The 24326-nt window shown below is 42.4% G+C and overlaps 1 protein-coding gene across 8 annotated transcripts in view; it reads left to right on the top strand.

The window, feature by feature from the left end:
* Positions 1-24326, top strand: part of ANKRD44 (ankyrin repeat domain 44) — a 153398-nt gene that overhangs the window by 112266 nt on the left and 16806 nt on the right. For 4 of the 8 annotated variants that reach the window (XM_083706087.1, XM_083706089.1, XM_083706088.1 and 1 more), the window contains exons 13-18: positions 1017-1085; positions 3732-3872; positions 10067-10178; positions 16967-17038; positions 20168-20369; positions 23638-23716. In XM_083706087.1, coding sequence (XP_083562213.1) covers positions 1017-1085; positions 3732-3872; positions 10067-10178; positions 16967-17038; positions 20168-20369; positions 23638-23716 — 675 coding nt within the window. Of the gene's footprint in view, positions 1-1016; positions 1086-3731; positions 3873-5256; positions 5518-8515; positions 8600-10066; positions 10179-16966; positions 17039-20167; positions 20370-23637; positions 23717-24326 lie in introns of those variants that run through there. The other 4 variants (XM_083706084.1, XM_083706083.1, XM_083706085.1 and 1 more) reach the window with 2 other exon arrangements.

The raw sequence follows: 24326 nt of genomic DNA, 5'->3' as shown, positions 1-24326 counted from the left end.
TTAATAGCCTGTGCCCTCCCCTTGTATCAAAGACTAGCCGTAAAACAAGTCTTAACTTCCACCGTTCCCACATTTCTGCGTATCAGGACTTTGGTTTTAGCATGAGAGAGGCTAAACAGGCAACAGATTTCAAGGGGTTTGGTACAGTTCTGATGTTTAAGAGACAGACCAAATGAAAAAGAATGTCAGCTTAATTCCATCTCTTCCATTCATAATAAGCCTTGCGTCCAACAAACGTCAATACTGGGGGAGCCAACATACTGCTCCCCAAATGCTGGGGTGCTGAATGGTATGAGATGATGGCAGTTGCAGTCATCTGAAGGGCACTGCATGAGATACCCATTTAGCAAACTAAAGGCACCTCCCACATTGAAGGAAGTTCTCCTGCACATAAAAAACTTGCAACAATGAATGGGGACTGTGATTTCTTGACCACAGTGAGGGTTGTGAAGGAGAACTTCCTGATAGAACGTCCCTTTAATGTCTTAATAAAGTTTTGAAATGAATTGGCTGCAGTGGTTCTTTCTGGTTAAACGGTTGGGGTTAAATTTGTATAGATTAATTTAAAATAGTCCTTTGTTATATGCTCTGAAGAAAATCACATTGGTTTATTCAGTGGCATGTATTATGACTTAAAGTAGGTTAACTGGGGCTCCCAATCCTTTGGAAGAATTATTCATGGCTCCCATCAGGCTGCCTATGATCACTCATTCACCAGAGATGGAGCCAGCATGTGTGGTGTCGTCAAAGGAGCATGGCTACCCTCACATGTTCCTGGTACCATTTGCCTGAATAGGACTATGCTGGCTAATTCAGAAGGTATTCCAAGGATTTCTGTGTGTAGAGAAGAGATATTTACAAATTGTTCTTTCAGTTGTTCTTGCTTAGATTGCTTATCCTAGCTGGTTCTTCCCAGTCCCTGAACTGTTAATAGAGAAACTCCCTGCCCCTCCATCAATGCGAAGTGTCTGTTTTACTTCAATTCATGCATTCTCTTCCTTTCTTTGTCTTTTCAGTAACGTTGATTGTGTAAAACTCTTGCAGAGCAGTGGAGCAGATTTCAATAAAAAAGACAAACATGGAAGGTTTGTAATTTACTGCACTTAAAAATAAAAATAAAAATGAAAGACAAGAACTTGAGCCTTAACAATACATGAGTATAACAGACAAAACTAAAGGAAGCTCATCCTTGACGTCTAAAACTCTATCCTTGATGAAAGCCACATAACACAATTCCTGATGCTGGCATATTTCTGCTCAGATCTAGAATGCCAGAGAGAAACATTGGGCTTCTGCATCCAGATCTCAAATCTGCCTAAGGCCTCTTGAGTACGTAGCACGGTCCTGATTTCGTAGCACTGGGTTTTTTCCTCCCCTCCCTCCCTCCTGAAGTTTTAGGTTATTTTTGATAGGCTGAAATGTGAGCATGAGAGGATGAGAATGAGAAACTGAGACAGATGGTTGCACTGGTTTTACTTTGCTGTGGGGCTGCCCCTTATTTACATCTCCGCCTCAGCAGGATAGGAAAAAGGCATCCCCTGTAGTATATTGCTGCCTGAAGTGTAATGCCAAAAATACAAGTGCAGTCTACACTGAATCCATAAAATAGATTTTTGTTCTTTCTGGTTTTTTTTAACTGCCACCAATGGCTTATTCTTTCCCAATACAGTTTGGATTCTTGAATGCTTTTAACTGTAACTGCTTTTAGAGTACTTTTGACTGCAATAGTTTTTTTGAATGTTTTAACTGGTTTATAATGTTTCTGCTCTTAAATTGTGTATCTGTTTGCTTTTCTGGGCTCCTTCCGGAGGAAGCTTGCGGATATAGATTTGATATATAAAAAATAAGCAATTTTTGCTTTGCTTTTGCCTGAAACTGCAGTAATGTGCCAATGTATAAAGAGGTCATCAAGCAGCACTCATTTTTTAAAAATATTGCTAAGCATACGTATAACCAGTGCTCCCTAACTTTACATGCAGTGCTTTTTCGGGGGGGGGGTGTACTCAGAGGTAGGGAGCGGGTGGCGCTGTGGGTTAAACCACAGAGCCTAGGACTTGCCGATCAGAAGGTCGGCGGTTCAAATCCTCGTGATGTGGTGAGCTCCCGTTGCTCGGTCCCTGCTCCTGCCAACGGCAGGAAGGTAAACGGCGTTTCCGTGCGCTGCTCTGGTTCGCCAGAAGCGGCTTAGTCATGGTGGCCACATGACCTGGAAGCTGTACGCCGGCTCCCTCAGCCAATAAAGCGAGATGAGCGCCGCAACCCCAGAGTTGGCCACGACTGGACCTAATGGTCAGGGGTCCCTTTACCTTTACCTTACTCAGGGGTACGCATACCCCTAAACAGTTTGGCCTCATTGAGGGGCAGTATTTCAATATGAGTAGGAAAATGAGAGTACCCCTAAACATCTCTTTTTAATAAAAAGCACTACTTACATGTGTTTCTGGATGTAAGATATACTTTTCACAAGTCTTGGTGGAGAAGATGGCTAAGTTCCTGCCCTTAGTCAAGCAGCAAAGTAAGAGGGCAAGCTTTGTTGAAAATGCTAACAAAGTCTCACAGTAAAGAAAGGCTTCATAGGGCAGGGATGGAGAACCCATGGCCTCCCAGATGTTCTGGGTTACAAACCTGCCTCTAGGAGGAGGGCCACATGTTCTTTGCCCCGACCACAGAGAAAGCTCCTGGAGCTGCAGTTGTTATTATGGTGAGTACAGTGAGTACAGAGCCAGTGTGGTGTAGTGGTTAAGAGTGGTAGTCTCGTAATCTGGTGAACCGGGTTCGCGTCTCCGCTCCTCCACATGCAGCTGCTGGGTGACCTTGGGCCAGTCACACTTCTCTGAAGTCTCTCAGCCCCACTCACCTCACAGTGTGTTTGTTGTGGGGGAGGAAGGGAAAGGAGAATGTGAGCCGCTTTGAGACTCCTTAGGGTAGTGATAAAGCGGGATATCAAATCCAAACTCTTCTACCTCGGGTTAAGAACTTAATTCGTTCTGGAGGTCCGTTCTTAACCTGAAACTGTTCTTAACCTGAAGCACCACTTTAGCTAATGGGGCCTCCTGCTGCCGCCGTGCAATTTCTGTTCTCATCCTGAAGCAAAGTTCTTAACCCGAGATACTATTTCTAGGTTAGCGGAGTCTGTAACCTGAAACGTCTGTAACCTGAAGTGTCTGTAACCCGAGGTACCACTCACTGTACAGAACTAAGCAGGACGGTGCTCCCCTCTCAGTGAATACACAAGTGCTGAAAATAATGTTTACATCCTCAGCAAGATAGAGAGGAGCACCAGTTCCTTGGCTGGAGCTCTGGAATGCCCTTATAGAGTTGGCGTATAGTAGGTGCAAAACCTATAAAGGGAATTCACAGGCACAGCGTAGGAGAAGAATCATCGTTATTTTTCCCTATCCTCCCTCCTCCCTTTCAGGAGTGTTCCTTGTTTCTTCCTTGCTTTTAGTGGTTTTTTTGTGAATAACATTCCACATCCCTCTGTTTGTTCAATTCTTCTCTCCATACTCCCCACCCCCCTCCGCAGCCCATGGTCTTTTGCATTTCCCGAGTGCCTACTTCTAATCTTCACCGCAGGAGGAAGAATATGTTCTGCATTCAATTAAATAGCTGCTATTGTTACCTCGAAATGGGTTCCCCCTATAGTAATGTTGCTGTCAGGAGCAGTTAATGTAATGCATGCCGTTACTCAAGGTAGTGTCTGAGCTAATTCATTTCTATTTATTTTTCAGGACACCTCTGCACTACGCAGCTGCAAATTGTCATTTCCAATGTATGGAGACGCTGGTGACCACGGGGGCCAATATTAACGAAACAGATGACTGGGGACGGACGGCTTTACACTATGCTGCTGCCTCAGACATGGACAGAAAGTAAACAAGCCTATTTGCATTCCTTGTTTCAACTTCAGCACTAAGCCAGTGTCATTTCTGGTCTCTTTATGCAACAGTCTTATTTCAGAAAAAATACTCCCAGAACCAAAAGTATTCCCATTCCCCTTCATGAATGCATTCAGCTACTTTGATTACTTTGAATAACTTATGTCCTCTGTGTATTGAGAAGCCTCACAGTTCCCTTCAAGTTGCCGTCATATCTGCAAATGCAGCAGCTTGGACTTTATTTATTTATTTATTTATTTCATAAAATTTTGATTGTAAAAAACAAAACAAAAAACCCCTTGTCAGGGGTTCAGAAGGAGAGACACAGGAGGGGGAGCAAATGGAGAGTGAGGAGGAGGAGTACGAGGGAGGCGCAGGCAGTGACAGTGGCCAGAGTTATTCCACAAGCCTCTCTAGCGAATCGGAGGACTCACAGAAGGGAGCGCCGGTGGCCAGAGCGAAGGGGGCTCCAGGGGGGAAGCCCCAGGAGGAAGGGGCTAGCGGGGAGTCCCTGAGCAGCAGTTGGAAATCAGGACCAGCTTCTCCACCAGAGCGCAGTGGGGAGGGGGAGTCCCAGGAGTCGGGACCAGTGTCCTCACCACCAGAGGGAGGAGAGGAGTCAGGTTTGGCAACGCCCACATCAGGAAGCGGGGAAACGGTCAGAAGGAAAGTCACCGGCTGGGCGCGCGCGCCAAGTTCAAATGTACAGGAGCGCGGCACAGCAGGGAGCCCAGAAAGGGAGCCAGGTCCTAAAGCCCGCCGGAGGGAGGGGCAAGACTCAGGAGGCTCAGCGTCAGAGGAGTCCAGGAAGGAGGGAACCCCAGAGGGCAGAAAGACCCAGCGAAGGAAAGAGCAGCGTAGGAGGTGGAGCCGGGCTAGAATCTTAAACTGGTGTGGGTGGAGCAGTGAGTCAGAGGGGACTTAGCCGGTCTAGCGTCGAGACGTGGGTCTGCGCGCCCAGAGCTTGGAAATGGAAACTAAACTTTAATAAAGACTTTTGTATATAACATCCACTGGGCGTTGGTCCTCTGTGAGCTGGGACCTAGCGGCAGTCCTGACACCCCTCAAAGCGGTTTACAAAAAAGATAAAATGATCAAACCGGGGGAGAAAAATCGCAACCATACATACAAAAGTTAAAATGCTAAAACAAATTGAAACCGCCTCACTTTCATTCTGTCTAAACAGATGAAAATTACCTCACTTCTTTCTAATACCGTCTTTCCATAGAATTGTTCCCTCTTGAGGTTAGTTCCTCACACAGGTAAAAGCTGTGTGTGATATGTAAAAATATTCACCCAGAGCCATTTTAGATTTCATAGCCTATTGGTAAAACCAGGTCCTTAGTTACTAAGTTATATAGAACCTTTTTTCATGCAGACAGAAACAAGAGGGACTCTGTTTACTGGAAAGGAGCACTGTAGATGTTTTCTCCCTATGGTAATGTTGCTGTGGTGCCGTTCCTCAAGTTTCTGTCCTCCTGATGTAAAAGTGTAGGTGGGTTTGTGGTATAGGGCTGCTCTTCTCAAAAGGAGAGAACACAAAGGGCCACAAGTGTGTGGCAGCAAAGATGATTCAGTCATTTGATAATTCAGGTATTCGAGCCCTGCATTAGGCCATAAATTCCTATGTGACTGTAATGGTTCTAGGGGTTGCTCGTGCGTAAATCGGCGCCACACCTGGCTGGGTTACCTGGGTGAACCCTTTCTGTCCGGACAGCCACTCACCCGTGGCTGTTTCAATCGCTGGCAGTATCCGTCAGTGGGCGTTTCTTGAACTTCTTCCAGCAAAGAAGCTCTTTGACGCCTAGTCTCCGCCTACTCTCCCTGTGCGGAAGCCTTCTGCGCAGGGAGGGTGTGGGCAGCGGAGGACCCGTGCTCTCCCCGCTGGTCTCCGGCGAGGAGTCATGGAGCCACCTCTCCAATTCCCCCATTTGCCCCCCCCCTCTCCACTGGTGCTACGCTCATTTCCTTCCCTAGAAGATGGGCTGCTTCTCTCCCTCCCGGGACGCTCTCCGGAATCCCTCTGGAGCCCTCCCTCTCCCTCTGGCTCCGATGGCAGTTCCCTGACAGTGACCCTCATGGTCCTTTACAACTCTACAATCCTATGGTTCTGATTCTAAGAACCCATTTCAATTCAGAACAATTTTTGTATACCTGGAGATGCAGAAATATCAGCCGAAACATGCATTAAGGAAGGCATTGAGACTATTCTGTCATAGGGCCCCATCATATCCATGCACTCAAGAGATGGCAGAAGGATTCGGCAGAAACCTTGCACTGTGGCAGAAATTAAAATATCCCCATAATACTGCTCTTCCTCAAATCCCCTGGCCCAATGACTGAGGGCAGGTCCACTCCACACGTTTAAAGCACATCCAACTCACATTTGAAGCATGTGGCTTCTCTCAAAGAATTATGGGAACTGTAGTTTTCCCCACACAGGGTTACCATTCACAGCAACCTTAGTATACTACAGTTCCCAGGATTCTTGGGGTGTGTGTGTGTCATGTGCTCTAAACGTGCATTGGATGTGCTTTAAACAGTTGGTGTAGATCTGCCTAAATTCTCTTCCTCCTTGTGTGTGTATGTGTGTAAAATTTACCACATATAATAGTCACAGCTGGGTGAATTTGTACCTTTGTAGCCTGCCATGATGTATTGGTACCAGAGGATTTGATTATAATCTCTCTTCCTGTAATACCCAAGTCATCGTAACATGATTCCTTTCTACCTAGCTTGCTACAGATTCCATAGCAGCTGGGCACGTACCCTGTGCTTAAAGTCTCCAGCAAAGATAATCTCAAAAGCTATGCCAAAGGAATGGATCTATCTGAACCGCCTATGAATATCAAAGAAAGAAAAGGGGTGGGGTGGGACCTGATGGAATAGATTTCCATGATGTAGAGACAGAAAATATTTTTAGGGGGGAAAGGGAAGGATAAGATGAATGCTCTTTAAAATTGGCTCCATACAGCAAGTATTAGTACCACTTGTACTTACAACCAAGAGGTTTAGCCAGTCCCAGTTCCCTGGCACATTGAAATGTCCGACACACGTATCTGAAAACATCAGTGTGCGCTGTACCTGTGCGTGCTACTTACATGGGGGCATTTTAAAATGTTTTAGCTGTAAAAGGGGGGGGCAAGTTGCGATGGGCCTTAAAAACTGGACATAGTCATTTTTCTCCAGTCAAGGGTTTGCAAACAGAAATATTTTAAGTGGACTTAAAATGTTGAGGTATATACTGTGGCAGAATTCTTTCCTCGGGTATTTAAAACATTCCACTGTGATTGATTGATTGATTGATTGATTGAGTGAATGGTATGGTTCAAGTGTTTGCTGCCTTTAGTTTTGTGGCATCAACCCTTTGGAATTCGCTTCCCTTAAATATTAGATAGGCACCACCTCTTTTGTCATTTTGGCGCCTGATGAAGACCTTCCTCTTTCAACAGACCTTTTAAGTTGAGATATTTACCTTTCTGCATTGTATTGGATATGCTTTTTATATGTTTCTATAATTTTATCATTTGTTGTTTGCTGCCCTAGACTCTTTGGGAGGAAAGGTGGGATATAAATTTAATAAGGAATAAGGTTCTTACCAACTACTGAAGTGGCAAATGCCACAAACAACAGCACTGGGTACTTAAGAGAGAAGACCAGACCTTCTGGAGAAACAATTCTGAAAATAGGAGTGCTGAACTTTTTGTGCTTTTTCTTCTTTTGCCTCTCTTTATAAAAATGGACATACCAAGCTTCTCATTTCTGCTGACCTGATTCGTTAACGATACTCCTGGACAGGGAGCCAATTATGCATGAGGAAATGCTTTTGGGCCGCATTCAGGATTTCTGCTAATGAAACAGAATGCATTCATATTTTAATAGTGATAAACCCCAAGTCCTCATTTCTTCCATTCTATTTTAACAACAGGAACATTCTGAACTCCCAGGGAAGAGTCTAATCAGAACAGGTTTGCTGCTAGTGGCATCATGAGTTACCATAGAGTTTAACTTTCTTGTTTTGTGAATCTTCTTTAAGAATGGAAAAGGCCAGGAACAAGTCCATCAGTGGTAGATTAGGTAGATCTCGGTTAAACATGAAGAATACAAAAGCAACCTTAGGGAGTCAAACCCATGGTGCATCTAGCCCAGAAACCTCAGTGAAACCTCAGTTTAAAGTGGTTGATATAGGATAGCTGGTTGACCAGCTGCTACAATTCTAGGAGACACATATTTCTCCAGACAGGAGTTGCTGGATTACAGCTCCTTTTATCCCTGACCATTGGCTATGCAGGCAGAAGTTGATAGGAACTGCAGTCCAAAAATACCTGGAAGTATTGAAACAGTTGTACAGCCAACATGACAGTAACATCTGCCCTGTGACAAAAATTTTGCAAAATTTCTGGAACGTTTGTTGTGGAAGCTTGATGTGACTCTTAGCCTTGTCCATAGGTCAGACAGTCAGTTATTATTATTATTATTATTATTATTATTATTATTATTATTATTATTAAGATTTCCTGGTGGCACCCATAAGTATGTACACTGCTCTGAAGTGAAAATGATGGCTGGTCGCTTATGCGAATCTCTGAAGTGTCAGTTTTCAAAATGAGTTGCGTTTTTCTGTCCCTTATGTTAAGAAGAAAGAATATTTTGGGTAACTCCCATGAAAATGCTGAAGAACTTGAAAGAGCCAATGAAATGAAGGAAAAAGCAGCTGCATTGTAAGTTTGGTGTCAATAGAGCAGTTTGACTCCATCTCCGTATAAAGCTTTTGCTTTTGTGGGTTGCAGTTATGTGCGTTCCTTATTTTTGCTCACCTGCTGTGCTGCCGCATACAACCGCTGAGGCGACGAAGCGTTAACCTTTGAATTATGGTCTATAGCTATTTGTGTATGTGCGTGTGTGTTTGTGTGTCTTTTTAACTTTTCCGTTCTGGCTGCCGCTGTAGTGTTCCGAGGCACTTTAAACGTGGTGTGTTGTTGTCCAAATCAAATGCATTGTGATAACATGCTGCAAGGAATATATGTCCTTCACAAATTTAATATTCATAGCTGATGTTCCTTATGCCGTGGTTTTTGTGGTAGTGTTTGTGTCGATTGTCAACGAGGTAGAATATGCATGAAAGGAAGGGACACAGAAAATGTCGTCGAATCTCTTTCCTATGGAGTTGTTCCCAAGTAAATAGACAACATGAGGAAAGCTGTTGGTTTTGAGAAATGCATAGGTTGACATTTAGAATGTGTGGGGTTCTGTAGCTGAAGCAGCGACTCTACTACAGCAGCTGATTCTTCCAAAAGAATGGGTTTTAGAATCTAGAGCAGTAGTGGAGCTGATCATAAGGGATCTTATGACTTAGGACTTTTAGAAGACATCTGAAGGCAGCCCTGTTTAGGGAAGTTTTTAATGTTTGATATTTTATCGCTTTATTATTATTATTATTATTATTCTGTTAGGATTGTCCTACACCCGTGTAGGACCCTGGCAGAGACACATGCCTTATTGGCATGCTCTCTCCCTCCTGGTCGGTTGTTCGGGAGCTTCAAAACCTTTCTCTAGCCTGAACATCACAGCCAATACCAAAAGGCATTAGCACGCTTACGGATCCTGCAGATTGTTAGCAGTTTGCGTAACAAATTCAGTAGCAACATTTTGGCTAATCTTCTTTATTTACATATAATACACTCTGAGCATTCTGACTTATCTCCTTCCTCTTTCTCATCAGACAGCAAATAGAAAGAACAAAGGACAATAGTCCCACATCATGGAAACACAGTAACATAAACATCCTGTCTCCATTACTTCCCACTATGTGGAATGAAAACATACACCGTTATGTGATAGAAAACAATCCCATGACTGCAAGCACGGAGCAGGAATCCTTACAGGGAGCTGCCCAGAGTGGCTGGGGAAACCCAGCCAGATGGATGGGGCATAAATAATAAATTATTATTATTATTATTATTATTATTATTATTATTATTATTATTTCCCAGAACAGTGGTTATTTCTGTGCAAAATCTAAGTGAATATGAAAGAAAAGCCAGCATATAACAGGTGCAAGATTCTGTGCACAATGAAAAAGCTAGCTAGTTTATACTCAACACCAGGAAATGTTGTCGTCTTGGCATCAGTCTTTATGTCCAATCAGCTGGTACAACTTAGCACTTATACTTACAAATTTTCCACAGGTGTCTAGAATTCCTTCTTCAGAATGAAGCCAACCCGTCAATCCAGGACAAAGATGGGTACAATACCGTGCATTACGCTGCTGCTTATGGACACCGGCAGTGTTTAGAACTGGTGAGTAGGCCCTGACTGCTACTGAGATGCTGCATGCCAAATGTTAGCTTCTGACAAAACACAGTTTGTCATGTTCTTAACTCTGAAGGGCTGTGGCAGTTGTTTTTGAGTCCTATTAGACTTTAATATTGGGTATGGGGAGGGAAGGGTGGTTTCCTAGAACAGAAAGAATTCAAGACTGCATCCTCATAAAGTAGAGCTTGGAAATGGGGAGATAAGTGGCTGGCTAATCAGCACGAAATCTCCAAAACCCTTTTAGACTGCAGATGCTGAGTGGAAATGCCTGAGGCCAACTCTGCTGATTGATGGCCACAGTCAACAACTGCTTCTGTAGTTTGACAGTACCATTGGCATACCAGCTGCCGAAAGTGAAGTGTTGTTTTCCATATAGGGTTGTTGATTCCACGGCTCTTCGTGAACGGGCTAGGTATTGTGGGCCACTACAGAGCCTAGGACTTGCCAATCAGAAGGTCAGCGGTTCGAATTCCCGCAACGGGGTGAGCTCCCGTTGCTCGGTCCCTGCTCCTGCCAACCTAGCAGTTCGAAAGCACAAAGTGCAAGTAGATAAATAGGTACCACTCCGGCGGGAAGGCAAACTCGTTTCCGTGCGCTGCTCTGGTTCGCCAGAAGCGGCTTAGTCATGCTGGCCACATGACCCGGAAGCTGTACGCCAGCTCCCTTGGCCAATAAAGCAAGATGAGTGCCGCAACCCCAGAGTCTGTCACAACTGGACCTAATGGTCAGGGGTCCCTTTACCTTTACTTACAGCAAAAGGCACATGGAGGGGAAGCCTCGTTTTCTTGAGTTACACCGTAATGACTCTCTTCCCTCAACGCTCCTTGTCACAGAGCACGTGTTGAAGTCCCCATTGCAATAAATGTGGTATGCACCATGCTATCTATGAAACTTAATTCATATGAAACTTAATTCATGCGGTGGGGAAACCAGTTCATTTCCATGCCACAGTCCGTCCGTCCGTCCGTCCCCCCACCCCCCCGCTACAAAGCAAGTCTTCTGTGCGTTAAGTTTTGCTGTTCCTCAGTAGGGAAGCGGTGATATTTAAAATACTGACAGATGCAGCCTTTAGCAGAGTTTCACAAGTAACGGCATTTGTTATCACGGTACTTCAGTTTTAATATAAAAAGTGTCGAGAAGGCTTTGTCTACCAGACTTCGCATAGTCTGGGAAGTAAATGAGGCAGCGACACCATCTTAAATAACATGTCACAAAAGGAAAAGGAGTGATGCAGATACGTGGATCTCATTCATCTCTATCTGTGGTCAACCATTCATAAAGCGTTTGAGTGACAGTCCCATGTATTAATGGATAAATGAGTGCCAGTCATTCCCGCTTGCTTTTGCTATACTAAAAATAGCCTCTCCCCCTAGTGTATTCATTCCTCTTTGGGCTAATTCTTTTGAGCCTTCATTAATCAGAAATAGAAACTGAGATCATTTGATAATATTTCATGGTTGTGATAAGATTAACATCCTTGAACTGTATTGTTTTTTTCCTAAGCTGCCATTCCAAAGAAGAATCCAATTATAAGTCTGATAATTATGACATGTTGATTGCTGTCAAATGATACATGGAAGGCTATTGAACTGATAAAACATTGTGTATAAAATAAATGTCTTTCTGCAGTGCTTCTTAGCTGGCCTACCGGACATACTGTATTTTTCCGTCTATAAGACACCCCCATGTATAAGACGCCTCCTATTTTGGGGGCAACAACCAATTGCCAGTTCACTCTTGGCACTATCCGTGTATAAGATGCCCACTGATTTTTAAATTTTTTGAGGGGGGCCCTAGTCTTATACATGGAAAAATACTGTACTTCTCCTGCCCTGTATCCCCTATATTTTCTGTGTCAATATAGTATAAATAAACTTATAATATACTTTATTGACATATAATTCCCCATTTTTTTGGCTCTTGGAGAAAGAAAGTGCAGCTGAAACAGTCAAGACTTTGGGACAATATGAGAGAATAAGTTCAAATATATCAGTTTTAATGAGAAATAAGATTAAATAAAGTAAAAATGGATGGATAATTGGTGAAAGAGAGAATGAAAAATTACAGGATATCAAGATAAATTATTAGGATAAAAACAAGATGAAGGATTTGCTGAAATACCTATCTGAACTAGAATATAAAGAGGGGAGGTGTGAGGAAGTCAAGGAAATAAGTTAAAGAAAGGAAAATATGTAAAGGTTTGATTTGTTCTTTTTTCCTTTTGACTTTTTGATTGTATGTATTTTTAACTTTTTTTCTGTTTTCGCTCTTTTACTTTTTCCTGGATGTGATTTGCTTTTATGTACTGTTTTGTTTTCTTTTTTGATTCTTTTTGTAACCTTTAAAATTTGAATAAATATTATTTATACAAGACTTTGGGACAATATGATGGAGGCATCAAATCTAAATCTAAATCAAATCACTTGTGAGCTAGTAAATCAACCAAGTTTGTTGAGCTGTGCATTTGGACATTTCAGTCCACATAATATTTTCAAAACTGCAAATTATGTAGATTTACATTTAAATGTGAACTGAGTCAAATTCCCCCCCCCCCCCGACATCCCTAGGATAGGATGAGCGATGTACGTGGCTGACTAAGCAAATTTAGATTGGCCTTGCAACTTTTTAATTATATTTTTTACTTGCTTGCTAAAGTATGTAGTAAGTAATCTAGTTACCAACTGCCAAAATGAAGAAATGTTCAGAGGAAGGGGAGTAGACGGTAAAACAAAATTAGAGAAAAGGGGAAGAACAGGATCGTGTTTGACACTGCAGTTTTAAAACACACTGACTAGAGAAATAATGAAAATAATAATTTTATTTAAAATATTATTTTCTCCCTATACCCTTTTAAAATGTGGGCGTTTGGGGGGGGGGGTTATTGGGTTGTTGTTTTTATTTTGATTATGTATTTTGTGGTATTATATTTTGATTTTGTTCTGTGAACCACCCTGAGACTTCCAGGTATAGGGCAGTTTAATAATAATAATAATAATAATAATAATAATAATAATAATATGGCTGGGTGGCTTCCAACATATATAAAATTTTTTTAAAAAAAACATTAAAAGGCTTCCTGATGCAGGGCTGCCTTCAGATGTCTTCTAAAGGTTATGTAGTTACTCATCTCCTTGACATCTGATGGGAGGGCGTTCCACAGGGCGAGTGCCACTACCAAGAAGGCCCTCTGCCTGGTTCTCTGTAGCTTCACTTCTCACAGTGAGGGAACCACCAGAAGGCCCCCAGACCTGGACCTCAGTGTCCGGGCAGAACGATGGAAGAGATGCTCCTTCAGGTATACATTAGACACAGTGCCATTGGACTTAACGGGAATAATAATAATAATAATAATAATAATAATAATAATAATAATAATTTTATTTATGTCCTTCCCATCTGGCTGGGTTTCCCCAGCCACTCTGGGCGGCTTACAGCACATAGAAAAATTGTAAAACATTAGACATTAAACATTTCCCGATACAGGGTTGCCTTCAGATGTCTTCTAAAAGTCAGATAGTTGTTTATTTCCTTGATGTCTGATGGGAGGGCGTTCCACGTGGCTCAAAAATCATGATGTTGAAAATCAGATATTGCTCAGCCCTGTTAGGTGCTTTGGAAGCTAAGTTTGAGAGAACTGGTCAGATAAGGAGGCTGATACCTTTGTCCCCGTCACTAGCTATAATCCACAACTGTCAGGAGTGGCAAAATGCATTGGCAAGGACCCATCTCATAAAAACCCACTTTTAGAAAATTGGAATGCAGCTTTTATTAATTGAAACAGCCAATCTGACAATTTTAACATAGTCTTAATACGGATAATTAATTTTAGTGTCATTATATTTGAGAATCAGATATCGTGGAATGAGTTAGAATCATAGCTGCATTCCCTAAAGGCAACCCATTATTCCATCATCTGTTTGTTCCTCTATCAAATGTGGCAATACAGTCATACCTCGGGCTGAAGTAGCTTCAGGATAAGTATTTTTGGGTTGCGCTCTGCGGTGACCCGGAAGTAATGGAGTGTGTTACTTCCGGGTTTCACCACTCGTGCATGCGCAGACGGTCAAAATGACGTCACGCGCATGCGCAGAAGCGGTGAATTGCAACCCGCGCATGCGCAGATGTGGGTTGCATTCGCTTCTGAATGCGAACGGGGCTCCGGAACGGATCCCGTTTGCATCCCGTTTGCACTGTAGTTATAATAATAATAACAATAATAATAATTTTTATTTATACCCCGCCCTCCCCAGCCAAGGCCGGGCTCAGGGCAGCTACTATCAGCAAGTGTTGAACCCTGTATAGACTGGTAGACTTGAAGCTTGAAGGCATTTACATAGTAACAGATATAAGCATTTCTCCACTGTGTCTGTTTCTCTGGCGCAATATATACCGTATTTTTTGCTCTATAAGACTCACTTTTTCCCTCCTAAAAAGTAAGGGGAAATGTGTGTGTGTCTTATGGAGCGAATGCAGGCTGCACAACTATCCCAGAAGCCAGAACAGCAAGAGGGATTGCTGCTTTCACTGCATAGCGATCCCTCTTGCTGTTCTGGCTTCTGAGATTCAGAATATTTTTTTTCTTGTTTTCCTACTCCAAAAACTAGGTGCGTCTTGTGGTCTAGTGCGTCTTATAGAGCGAAAAATACGGGTAATTATAGAAAATCCCCATGGTAATTTATCCTCAATTAGCACGAAGAATTACGCCTGGCAAGAAGTACTGTAAGCTAGAGAGCTATCAGTTTTGCTGGCAAATTTTGTGTTGACGTTAGAGCAGAGGAATTTAGCATTCTGGGTAGTAATCTCATTAGCCTTTCGTTTCCTCCCCCCCCCCCCCACATTCTAATCAGGGTTAAGATTAAAAACCAGCGCCACTCCCCAATCCTGCCTTTTCTTAAATAATAAACTCTCCACCCGCATTATATTTCAAATTGCCGTCTCCCCAGTTACTCTGAAGTAAGGAACTTTTAGCTGCTTTGCTTGGAAAATAGTTTACAAGTTTCTGGGTTAATCTTTGAACGATTGGGTGATGCGCTGATAAATGTTATCACCTTGGTAATTGAGATAAAATTAACTTTTCATTTCAGAAGGCCTCTTGGAAGAAGTGCATGCTAAGATGACAAAGAGAATACAGTTTACAGTCATTTTATTTATGTGCCCACTAGAGAGTGTTAACTTGTTAAATTTGGGGACTAACAAGGGTTTGCAATCGAGAGTCAAATAGCCTATAAAGCAATGAGAATCAGAATCATATAACTTCAAAAAATAGTGACAAATAGTGTAGTACAGTGGTACCTCGGGTTACATACGCTTCAGATTACAGACTCTGCTAACCCAGAAATAGTACCTTGGATTAAGAACTTTGCTTCAGGATGAGAACAGAAATTGTGCAGCAGCGGCAGCTGGAGGCCCCATTAGCTAAAGTGGTGCTTCAGGTTAAGAACAGTTTCAGGTTAAGAATAGACGTCCAGAATGAATTAAGTTCTTAACCCAAGGTACCACTGTATTCCAAAAGGTTAAGCATATAGCCTTTGTTTCACTTTTTTCAAAGGTTGGGATCTAGGAACAAGCATGCTGGTGCTAGGGATGCCAAAAATACTGTTGGAATATCTATAGCAGTAGCAGTAGTAGTAGTAGTAGTAGTAGTAGTAGTAGTAGTAGTAATAATAATAATAATAATAATAATAATAATAATAATAATAATAATAAATCTTATTATTTATTCAGTGAAAATTCTGGCTCGAGTTGGGCAAACCTTCTCAATTTTGGTTTCTCTCAGGTTCTCATTCTTCCAGCCTTATGCTGAGTTCTATACATTTCTGATGCAGTTTGCGAATTATTTTTTAAAGACCTTGTGAAATCCTGACTGGATTGTAGTGCAAATTTCGTCTGATATACGCATTTTTGTGTGCAATTTTGCCTGATACACCCCTTTCTGCAAGCGACTTATGGGATGCATTCTATATTTTCAGTTATACATTTTTAGGCTCACTTTCCCCTAATACACACGTTTTGGTACGGTTGGAGAATCACTCTGCAAAATTCAGAGAAGCACAGATTTCAAAGGATAGCTGGGTTTCAGATATTGTTTCAGGAAGTGCAAAATGTGTATGTTTGCATTAAAATCCTAAAGGAAGCAAATTTCTCCTCCATCCATGGCTCTGGCTGCCTGTCTCTGTGATATGTGTGTGTTCCTTTTCTCAATTCTAGCTGAAGACTTAAAGTTCACTGAATAGTAGACAGCATTCCTATGTGTGGTAACTTATAAGGAAATGGTTATAGGAATGAAGCTTATACACAGGCAAAAAGTTCATAACAATAACATTAGTGTTGAGTATAATCGTAACGCTGGCTTTATTTTTTGTTTTGGAAAAGTGCCACCATTAACGGTGAAGATTCATTACGAGATAAGCTGATTAAAGGCTCTGTCCTGCTGTCAGTAGTATCTAAATCCAGTTGTCTGTGTGGTTTTGGTTTATATTATACATTTTTTAAAAATATTATTTTTAGGTACTTGCACTCCTCTTTCCTTAGCCCAAAGCAGCTTACAATATCAAACTGGTATAAATACAATATAAAATAACAGCAGCAGCATCAACAACAGGTGTTTTCCGTTAACTCAGGGGGGTATTATTTAGCCTGAAGACTAAATCAAATTAATCTTTTCTGATATGCCCGCTTCCCCCAAACATGCATGTTTTGTCAATCATCCTCTTTCATGTGCATTATCATTTCAGCAGAGGTACAAAGCTCTGTCACTTCTTTATTTGTTGTAGCTTCTGGAGAAAACAAGCCACATTTTTGAGGAATCCGATTCAACAGCTACAAAAAGCCCTTTGCACTTAGCTGTAAGTACTCAGTTTCGGTATTACATTGCTGCCTAACTCAAATAACAACGTACAAGGTGTTTGGCTGTCTCCCCCCCCCCTTAGGATTCTCCCCCACCCCACCCCCGCCAGTATTTTGTTTTTTGTACTTGGGGGTTCTGATCCCTTTCTCAAGTACATGGTTGGTGCCGTCTTGGTTACAGCAGCACACATGCACTTGAGAATACATATGCTATCAATATATAGGATTTCTTGCTGGAAAGAAAAAGGAGGATACTAAATGAGGTACTCAAAATGCCCATTCCCCCAGTGTTCCTTTTGTGTATGGTCATAGAATCATAGAATTGTAGTGTCTGAAGGGACCACAAGGGTCATTTAGTACAACCCCCTGCAATGCAGGAATATTTTGCCCAAGGTGGGACTTGAACTCCCAACCCTGAGATAAAGAGTCTCATGTACCAACTGAGCTATCCTGACCACCAACCATACTAGCTGGGTGTCAGGAATGAGCCAGCTCCAAGCAATGGTTTGGAGCCAACTACAGAAAGCAGCCCGGAACAGAGAAGCTTAGATTTTACTCAGGCAGGAGAGAGCCGACAGCTGCAAACTTCGGCTCTTCCTGATCTTGAATGGCAAGCTGATAAGGCAGTAGGTGAGAGCAGGCTGGAACACAGCCAAAGCTCTCAGGAAGCACAAACAGGTGTGAACGAGAGACAGTCTTTCTGAACAGGAAGAGGCTGGAGCTGATCTACTAAGTCTGAAGAGTCGGCGAATGGGAGGGCTGCTAGATAGGAAGCTAAACAAGAGATGTAAGGGTCCTAAATTCAGTATCTTCTGTCAACACCGGAAGGAGTCTTCAGAAGGGTCATCTTGAGTGATGCTGGCAGAGGCTTTGTTAGAGCTGTCCGGAGCTACCTGTTTGTTTTTGCAATTAAATCCTCCTTTTTAATTAGCTATGCTCACTGTGTCATCAAGCTGGGAACCTGGACTCCTGACACTGGGACTCATGGTAATTGTAGTCCAATTCCTTCCTCTGTACAATGAGTATACTATGCTAAGCTTAAGCATAGGCTTAAGCTTAAGCCTTTTAAGCATCAACAAATAAGGGGGCATCCCGTTTTGCAGCCTGCAAACAAGGCTACAAATTTTGTTTTGATGCAGCCCTAAAATAAAAATTAACTTTAATCTCAGGTGGTGCCGGGAATCAGATTGCACATTTTTAATACCCTATTATCACATTGAAGGCCTCGTTTTCGTTTTCATCTAGTTTATGTCGTTACTTGAAATAAAGGAAAGTAAATTGAGTTAATATGAATATACTTCCCCGCAGAAAAGGATATGAACATGAACACATGTCATCTTTAACCAACAGTCTATCTCATATGCTTAAAACAAAAAATTCAATATGAATTTTAATGCATACCTTCCTGCATATTCTGTTCTCATTAACATTCATAGGAATTCCACATCAATGAAATAATTAGAATTTTTAATCCTATTTGAAATGCTGCAGCTTTTAGCTTTGATGAAAATAAGATTTTAGAATGAATGTAAGATAGAAATAATTTTGTATTTGCCTCTTCAGCATTAAAGCCCTATTTTGTCAACTGAACGGACAAACCCAAAATTACAACAACACTACAATTACAAGCTACTCTGGATAAATGCAGAGAATACACATCCAAATTTAATTTTCATAAGAGATCTTCATCTACACTTGTGCTGCAGTTGTATGCAGTGAGCATTTCATTTTTTAAAAACCCTTTTAAAATGAGAGTTGAAACGTCCGATAACAAAATACGTGAATTTCAATGATAATTTCACAAATTTTCATGTCTGTAAAGGAGCATTGTTCTTGTTCAACTGAGAACCATAAAAATTGTGTTAAACTGTATCTAGCCACAACTGCATGCAAACTAAGCTCAGTGCTTCTTAGATATCCAGTAGCAGCTCCACTAAACGCTCCCATAGGCAACCCATTTGTTGAGCACCCTTTCTGATTTGCATCCATTCCTTATTGAGCATTCTTTCTGATTTGTTTGCTAGGTGGCTATATGAAAATGAGCATTCACCCCACATTCATCCTGATTTGCTTGCAGGATGTTTTCCCATTATTCATTCATCCCACACTTTCCCTGTCACTTTCCTAACTGCAAAAAGTCTGCTCCTTTTTAAAAGTGTATCTGTTGTGCTAGGGTGACAGAGCCCATTAATGCACTTTAATTGTGCAAAACTGAAGTCTGGTATGTGCTTGGATCCCACCTACAAAACACTGAAAGTCTGGAGGTGCCCTTAGGCTGCAATCTTAAACATAGGATTGCATAGGATTAGTAAAACTACCAGAACATAGTGGAGTAGACAAGCACAGGATTGTGCTGTTAAAAGTATCTGTTGTTTAGCTTCTGACCATTTCCCATTTTGTTTTGTTTTTTTAAATTAACCTAAAGTTGATCAAGATAATATAGAATTGGCCATTATATAACCTAAATCTCTTGCAACATAGATCTCATAACTTGTATGTGGATTGTTTGCAATTGTACATACTTAGGCTCCCAGCCTCTAGAGTGAGATGAGCGCACAACCCTAGAGTCTGTCAAGACTGGCCCGTACGGGCAGGGGTACCTTTACCTTTTTATGCTTCTAGAGGAGAGTATTTGTAACTTGATGTGTTTCCTGTAATCACTACGACCCAGTTTTCACTAAGTCATTGCATAATGATTTTAATCAGTTTTTCATGGTATCTTGCAATAGTGTCATGTCAGATAAAAGCATTAGAAACTAAAAGTTGGTATGGTAAATACTAAATGCAATGAAACCAGATGCTTCAAGACAAAACAGCATGAAATGAGCTATATCACCGGTATAATGACTTGTGTTCACTGTTGAAATAAAAAAATAAAAATAAAAATAAAATGTCCAGTAGCACCTTAGAGACCAACTAAGTTTGTTCCGGGTGTAAGCTTTCGTGTGCATGCACACTTCTTCAGATACACTGAAACAGAAGTCACCAGACCCTTATACATAGTGGGAGGGTGAGGTGGGGTTTTTCTTCACTGTGTTCATTTTTTATTATTATAATAAGGACTATCTCCCATACGTAAAATGCTTATGAAGTGCTTTGGCCTGAAGTAGTAATTTTTTGACCTCTAGGCCTATAATGGTCATCATCAAGCCTTGGAGGTGCTTCTCCAGTCTCTGGGAGATCTGGATATTAAGGATGAGAAAGGACATACTGCCTTGGACCTGGCTGCATTTAAGGGACACACTGAATGTGTGGAAGCGCTCATCAACCAGGGGGCTTCTGTTATGGTGAAAGATAACGTCACCCAACGGACCCCACTTCATGCCGCAGGTCAGTGAGATGCTGCAATTTGTATGTTTTGGCTGCAGTGCAAGTAAGCAGCATGCAGAGAAGAGAAGAATGGGGCAGGGTTGTAGCCTGGTGATAGTGCAGCTACTTAGCTTGAGAAGAGATCCCTGTTGGGAGTGCTGAGTCAGATGGACCGATGAGCGTGACTCAGCGCAAGGCAGCTTCCGATGTTGCTAAGAACATGTACAGTGGTGCCTCGCAAGACGAAAAGAATCCGTTCCGCGAGTCTCTTTGTCTTGCGGTTTTTTCATCTTGCGAAGCAACCCTATTAGCGGCTTAGCGGATTAACGCTATTAGAGGCTTAGCGGCTATTAAGCGGCTATTAGCGGCTTAGCGGCTTAGAAAAAGGGAGAAAAAAGCGAAAAAAATCGCAAGACTCGCAAGACGTTTTCGTCTTGCGAAGCAAGCCCATAGGGAAATTCGTCTTGCAAAGCGCCTCGAAAAACGGAAAACCCTTTCGTCTAGCGGGTTTTTCGTCTTGCGAGGCATTCGTCTTGCAGGGCACCACTGTATAGAGTGTTTGCTGTTGAAGAGGCAAGTCGCTTTTTTAGACCAAAGGATACCTTACCTCTTTAGCAGTGGGAAACAAATTCAGCAGACACCGAAGCGATGGTTGGGCCCCTTCCAGTAGTAACATAGATTGAACCTATTTTGTTGCCTGTGCTAGAAATCTTGATCAAAGATCGTCAATAAATTGTACTCCTTCCTTACCCCCTTGAGACTATTAACAGTTATCATTACTTACTGAACTGGCTATTAGGCCTTTTTTGAAGCAATCCATTCTGTATTCACACAAACTCACTTGTAATTGATGACTAAGTGCTGACATGTTACTTTTTCCTATATTCTGGTTTGGTATGGAATACATGCTGCTGTTTCTCCAGTGTATTTATCTGCATTGTACCAAACAAACAAGTGCAGTCTTTTGTACTGACATGTTGCAGCACCTCAACATGGTCTGAGAGAGACCTCTATTGGCTGAATAAAATTTGTACACCATACACTAGTGGCCAAACTTGTAGAAACCTTTTGGAAGTGTATTTCCAATCAGGTGTCATATGTTTTGGCAATGATGGCTCATAAATTCTAGCATTTAGACCATATTCCTGCAGACTGCGCCAAACAGTCGTTGCACTCAACTTCGTATTACATTGCGCCATGTCATCTTGTATACACCCAGATGATTTTCTTATATCACATAGGCACAGTCTCTCAATTCTTCTATCGTCACTTGCTGTTGTGCACCTTTTCTTGCCTTTACCAGTTTGATTTTGTAGTGACTGAGTCTCCTTATACCTCTTAAGAAATTTAGAAATGCCACCTCTGGTTAAGTTTCCACCAACTTTTCTTCTAATTTATTCACAGCTGTAGCCTTGCTCACTTAATATTACTATTTTACATCACTTTCTGGGTGACCAGTCAACGCTTTGCGCCATTTCTTTAATTTTATTACGTTTTACAAGCTCACTAAATGAAAGAACAAAAAACCCCAACCAACTTGATAGCAATCACATAACACACTGACAAATGGCCTCCTTATTTATGTTGTAATAAATAATCCTCCATAAAAGTTATCGTATTACATTCTTCATTAAATTATCTTTCCATTGATATATAATTTTATTGAATTACTCCCCCCACCCCAGAAGTGGTGTTATGAGCCATCATTGCCAAAACAAGATGACACCTGATGGGCTCTCTAAACACTCCTTTTTCTGGTTATTTGGCTATAACATTTGATAGAATACAGATAATTGAAGAAACCTTGTTGAATTACATTCTTCATTAAATTATCTTTCCATTGGTATATAATTTTATGGTATTACTCCCAAAAAAGTTGTGTTATGAGCCATCAAACTTCAGAAATAAACTTTTCCCAAAAGGTTTCCACAATTTTTGCCACTAGTGTATGATAATATCGGTTCACTCAGACCGGGTTTGAGCATGCTGGATGTGTGTGTGTGCAGGCACACACTCAACATTTTGATGCTCTCTTTATTACAACTGGTGGCGCAATGCTACGTTTTTTGACGTCAGGAGCTTGTTGTGGCTCTTTGGGGACACTGTCCCCCACAAGATGTTTCCATTGCTATGCCACCAAGGACAGTCAAAAAATGCAGGCACCTGTGTTGACCCACTATATACAAATAGGTGCATTCTATACCTATATCTGGGATGCAGGTCGCGCTGTGGGTTAAACCACAGAGCCTAGGACTTGCCGATCAGAAGGTCGGCGGTTCGAATCCCTGCGATGGGGTGAGCTCCCATTGCTTGGTCCCTGCTCCTGCCAACCTAGCAGTTCGAAAGCACGTCAAAGTGCAAGTAGATAAATAGGTATCGCTCCGGTGGGAAGGTAAACACCGTTTCCGTGCACTGCTCTGGTTCGCCAGAAGCAGCTTAGTCATGCTGGCCACATGACCTGGAAGTTGTACGCCGGCTCCCTTGGCGAATAATGCAAGATGAGCACCGCAACCCCAGAGTCGGCCACGACTGGACCTAATGGTCAGGGGTCCCTTTACCTTTATACCTATATCTACTGGGGGAGTGCCCTCTTGTTCAGCAGGCCCCCTCTCCCTGACTCAGTCGCCCCCCCCATTTCCTTTTCCATCTCTACAATATCTCCTTGTCTGCCTTCGTTTCCCCTCCATATGTGTTCCCCCTAAAAGGTAAAGGTAAAGGTACCCCTGCCCGTACGGGCCAGTCTTGACAGACTCTGGGGTTGTGCGCCCATCTCACTCAAGAGGCCAGGGGCCAGCGCTGTCCGGAGACACTTCCGGGTCACGTGGCCAGCGTGACATCGCTGCTCTGGCGAGCCAGAGCCGCACACGGAAACGCCATTTACCTTCCCGCTGGTAAGCGGTCCCTATTTATCTACTTGCACCTGGAGGTGCTTTCGAACTGCTAGGTTGGCAGGCGCTGGGACCGAGCAGCGGGAGCGCACCCCGCCGCAGGGATTCGAACCGCCGACCTTTCGATCGGCAAGTCCTAGGCGCTGAGGCTTTAACCCACAGCGCCACCTGCGTCCCATGTGTTCCCCCTGCACTATACCAACTGATCTTTTGGCCATTTGATTCCCGCTAGATATAAATCCATATATTCAAGTGCTAAAGGGAACATCTCTTTCTTCCTTTGGGGTACACTTTAGGAGAAAACGCCTAGAATCTGGGACAGCTGTGAATAACTAGATGTAAGAGTGCATGAGCATCTAGGCTTTATTTTCAGAATGCTAAAGTGTTTTCCCTTTTTGTAGTTATCAACGGACACACTCCATGTTTGCGGCTTTTGTTAGAAGTAGCAGATAACCCTGATGTGACCGATGCGAAAGGACAGTAAGTCGACTTTGTTTTTATCTGTTTGCGTGACATGTGTGATATTGGGAACACCTTAAGCACTAGCATTCAGATCATAATCCAAATAATGTAATAGACTCTTGGTAGTCGCTGCTTCTGTTTCTTATAAAGTTAGCTGCAGCACGGAAGCAGCTTTGGGTTTGGAATTGTGCATTTTGCACTAATTATTTCAGTCTTGGAAGCACACAGATTAATTCTTTTAGAGGATATTCTGATCTTTCCAGACTTAGGCAAAACAGCCGCGCTGAAAATGATTGGGGGGGCAGTACCTCGACAACCTGCTTCTGAAGTACGTTTCCGAGCACAATTCAAAGTGTTGGTGCTGACCTTTGAAGCCCTAAATGGCCTCGGTCCAGTATACCTGAAGGAGCGTCTCCACCCCCATCGTTCAGCCCGGACACTGAGATCCAGCGGCGAGGGCCTTCTGGCGGTTCCCTCATTGCGGCAGCTAGACTGGTGACTGGGAGCAGCGGCCAATATCATATAACACCAGTCCTGAAAGACCTACATTGGCTCCCAGTACTTTTCCAGGCGCAATTCAAATTGTTGGTGCTGGCCTTTAAAGCCCTAAACAGCCTCAGTCCAGTAT

The sequence above is a fragment of the Podarcis gaigeae genome (assembly GCF_964106915.1).
Source record: "Podarcis gaigeae genome assembly, chromosome: 1".
NCBI classification, from domain to species: domain Eukaryota; kingdom Metazoa; phylum Chordata; class Lepidosauria; order Squamata; family Lacertidae; genus Podarcis; species Podarcis gaigeae.
This window is presented reverse-complemented; position numbering and strand designations above follow the sequence as displayed.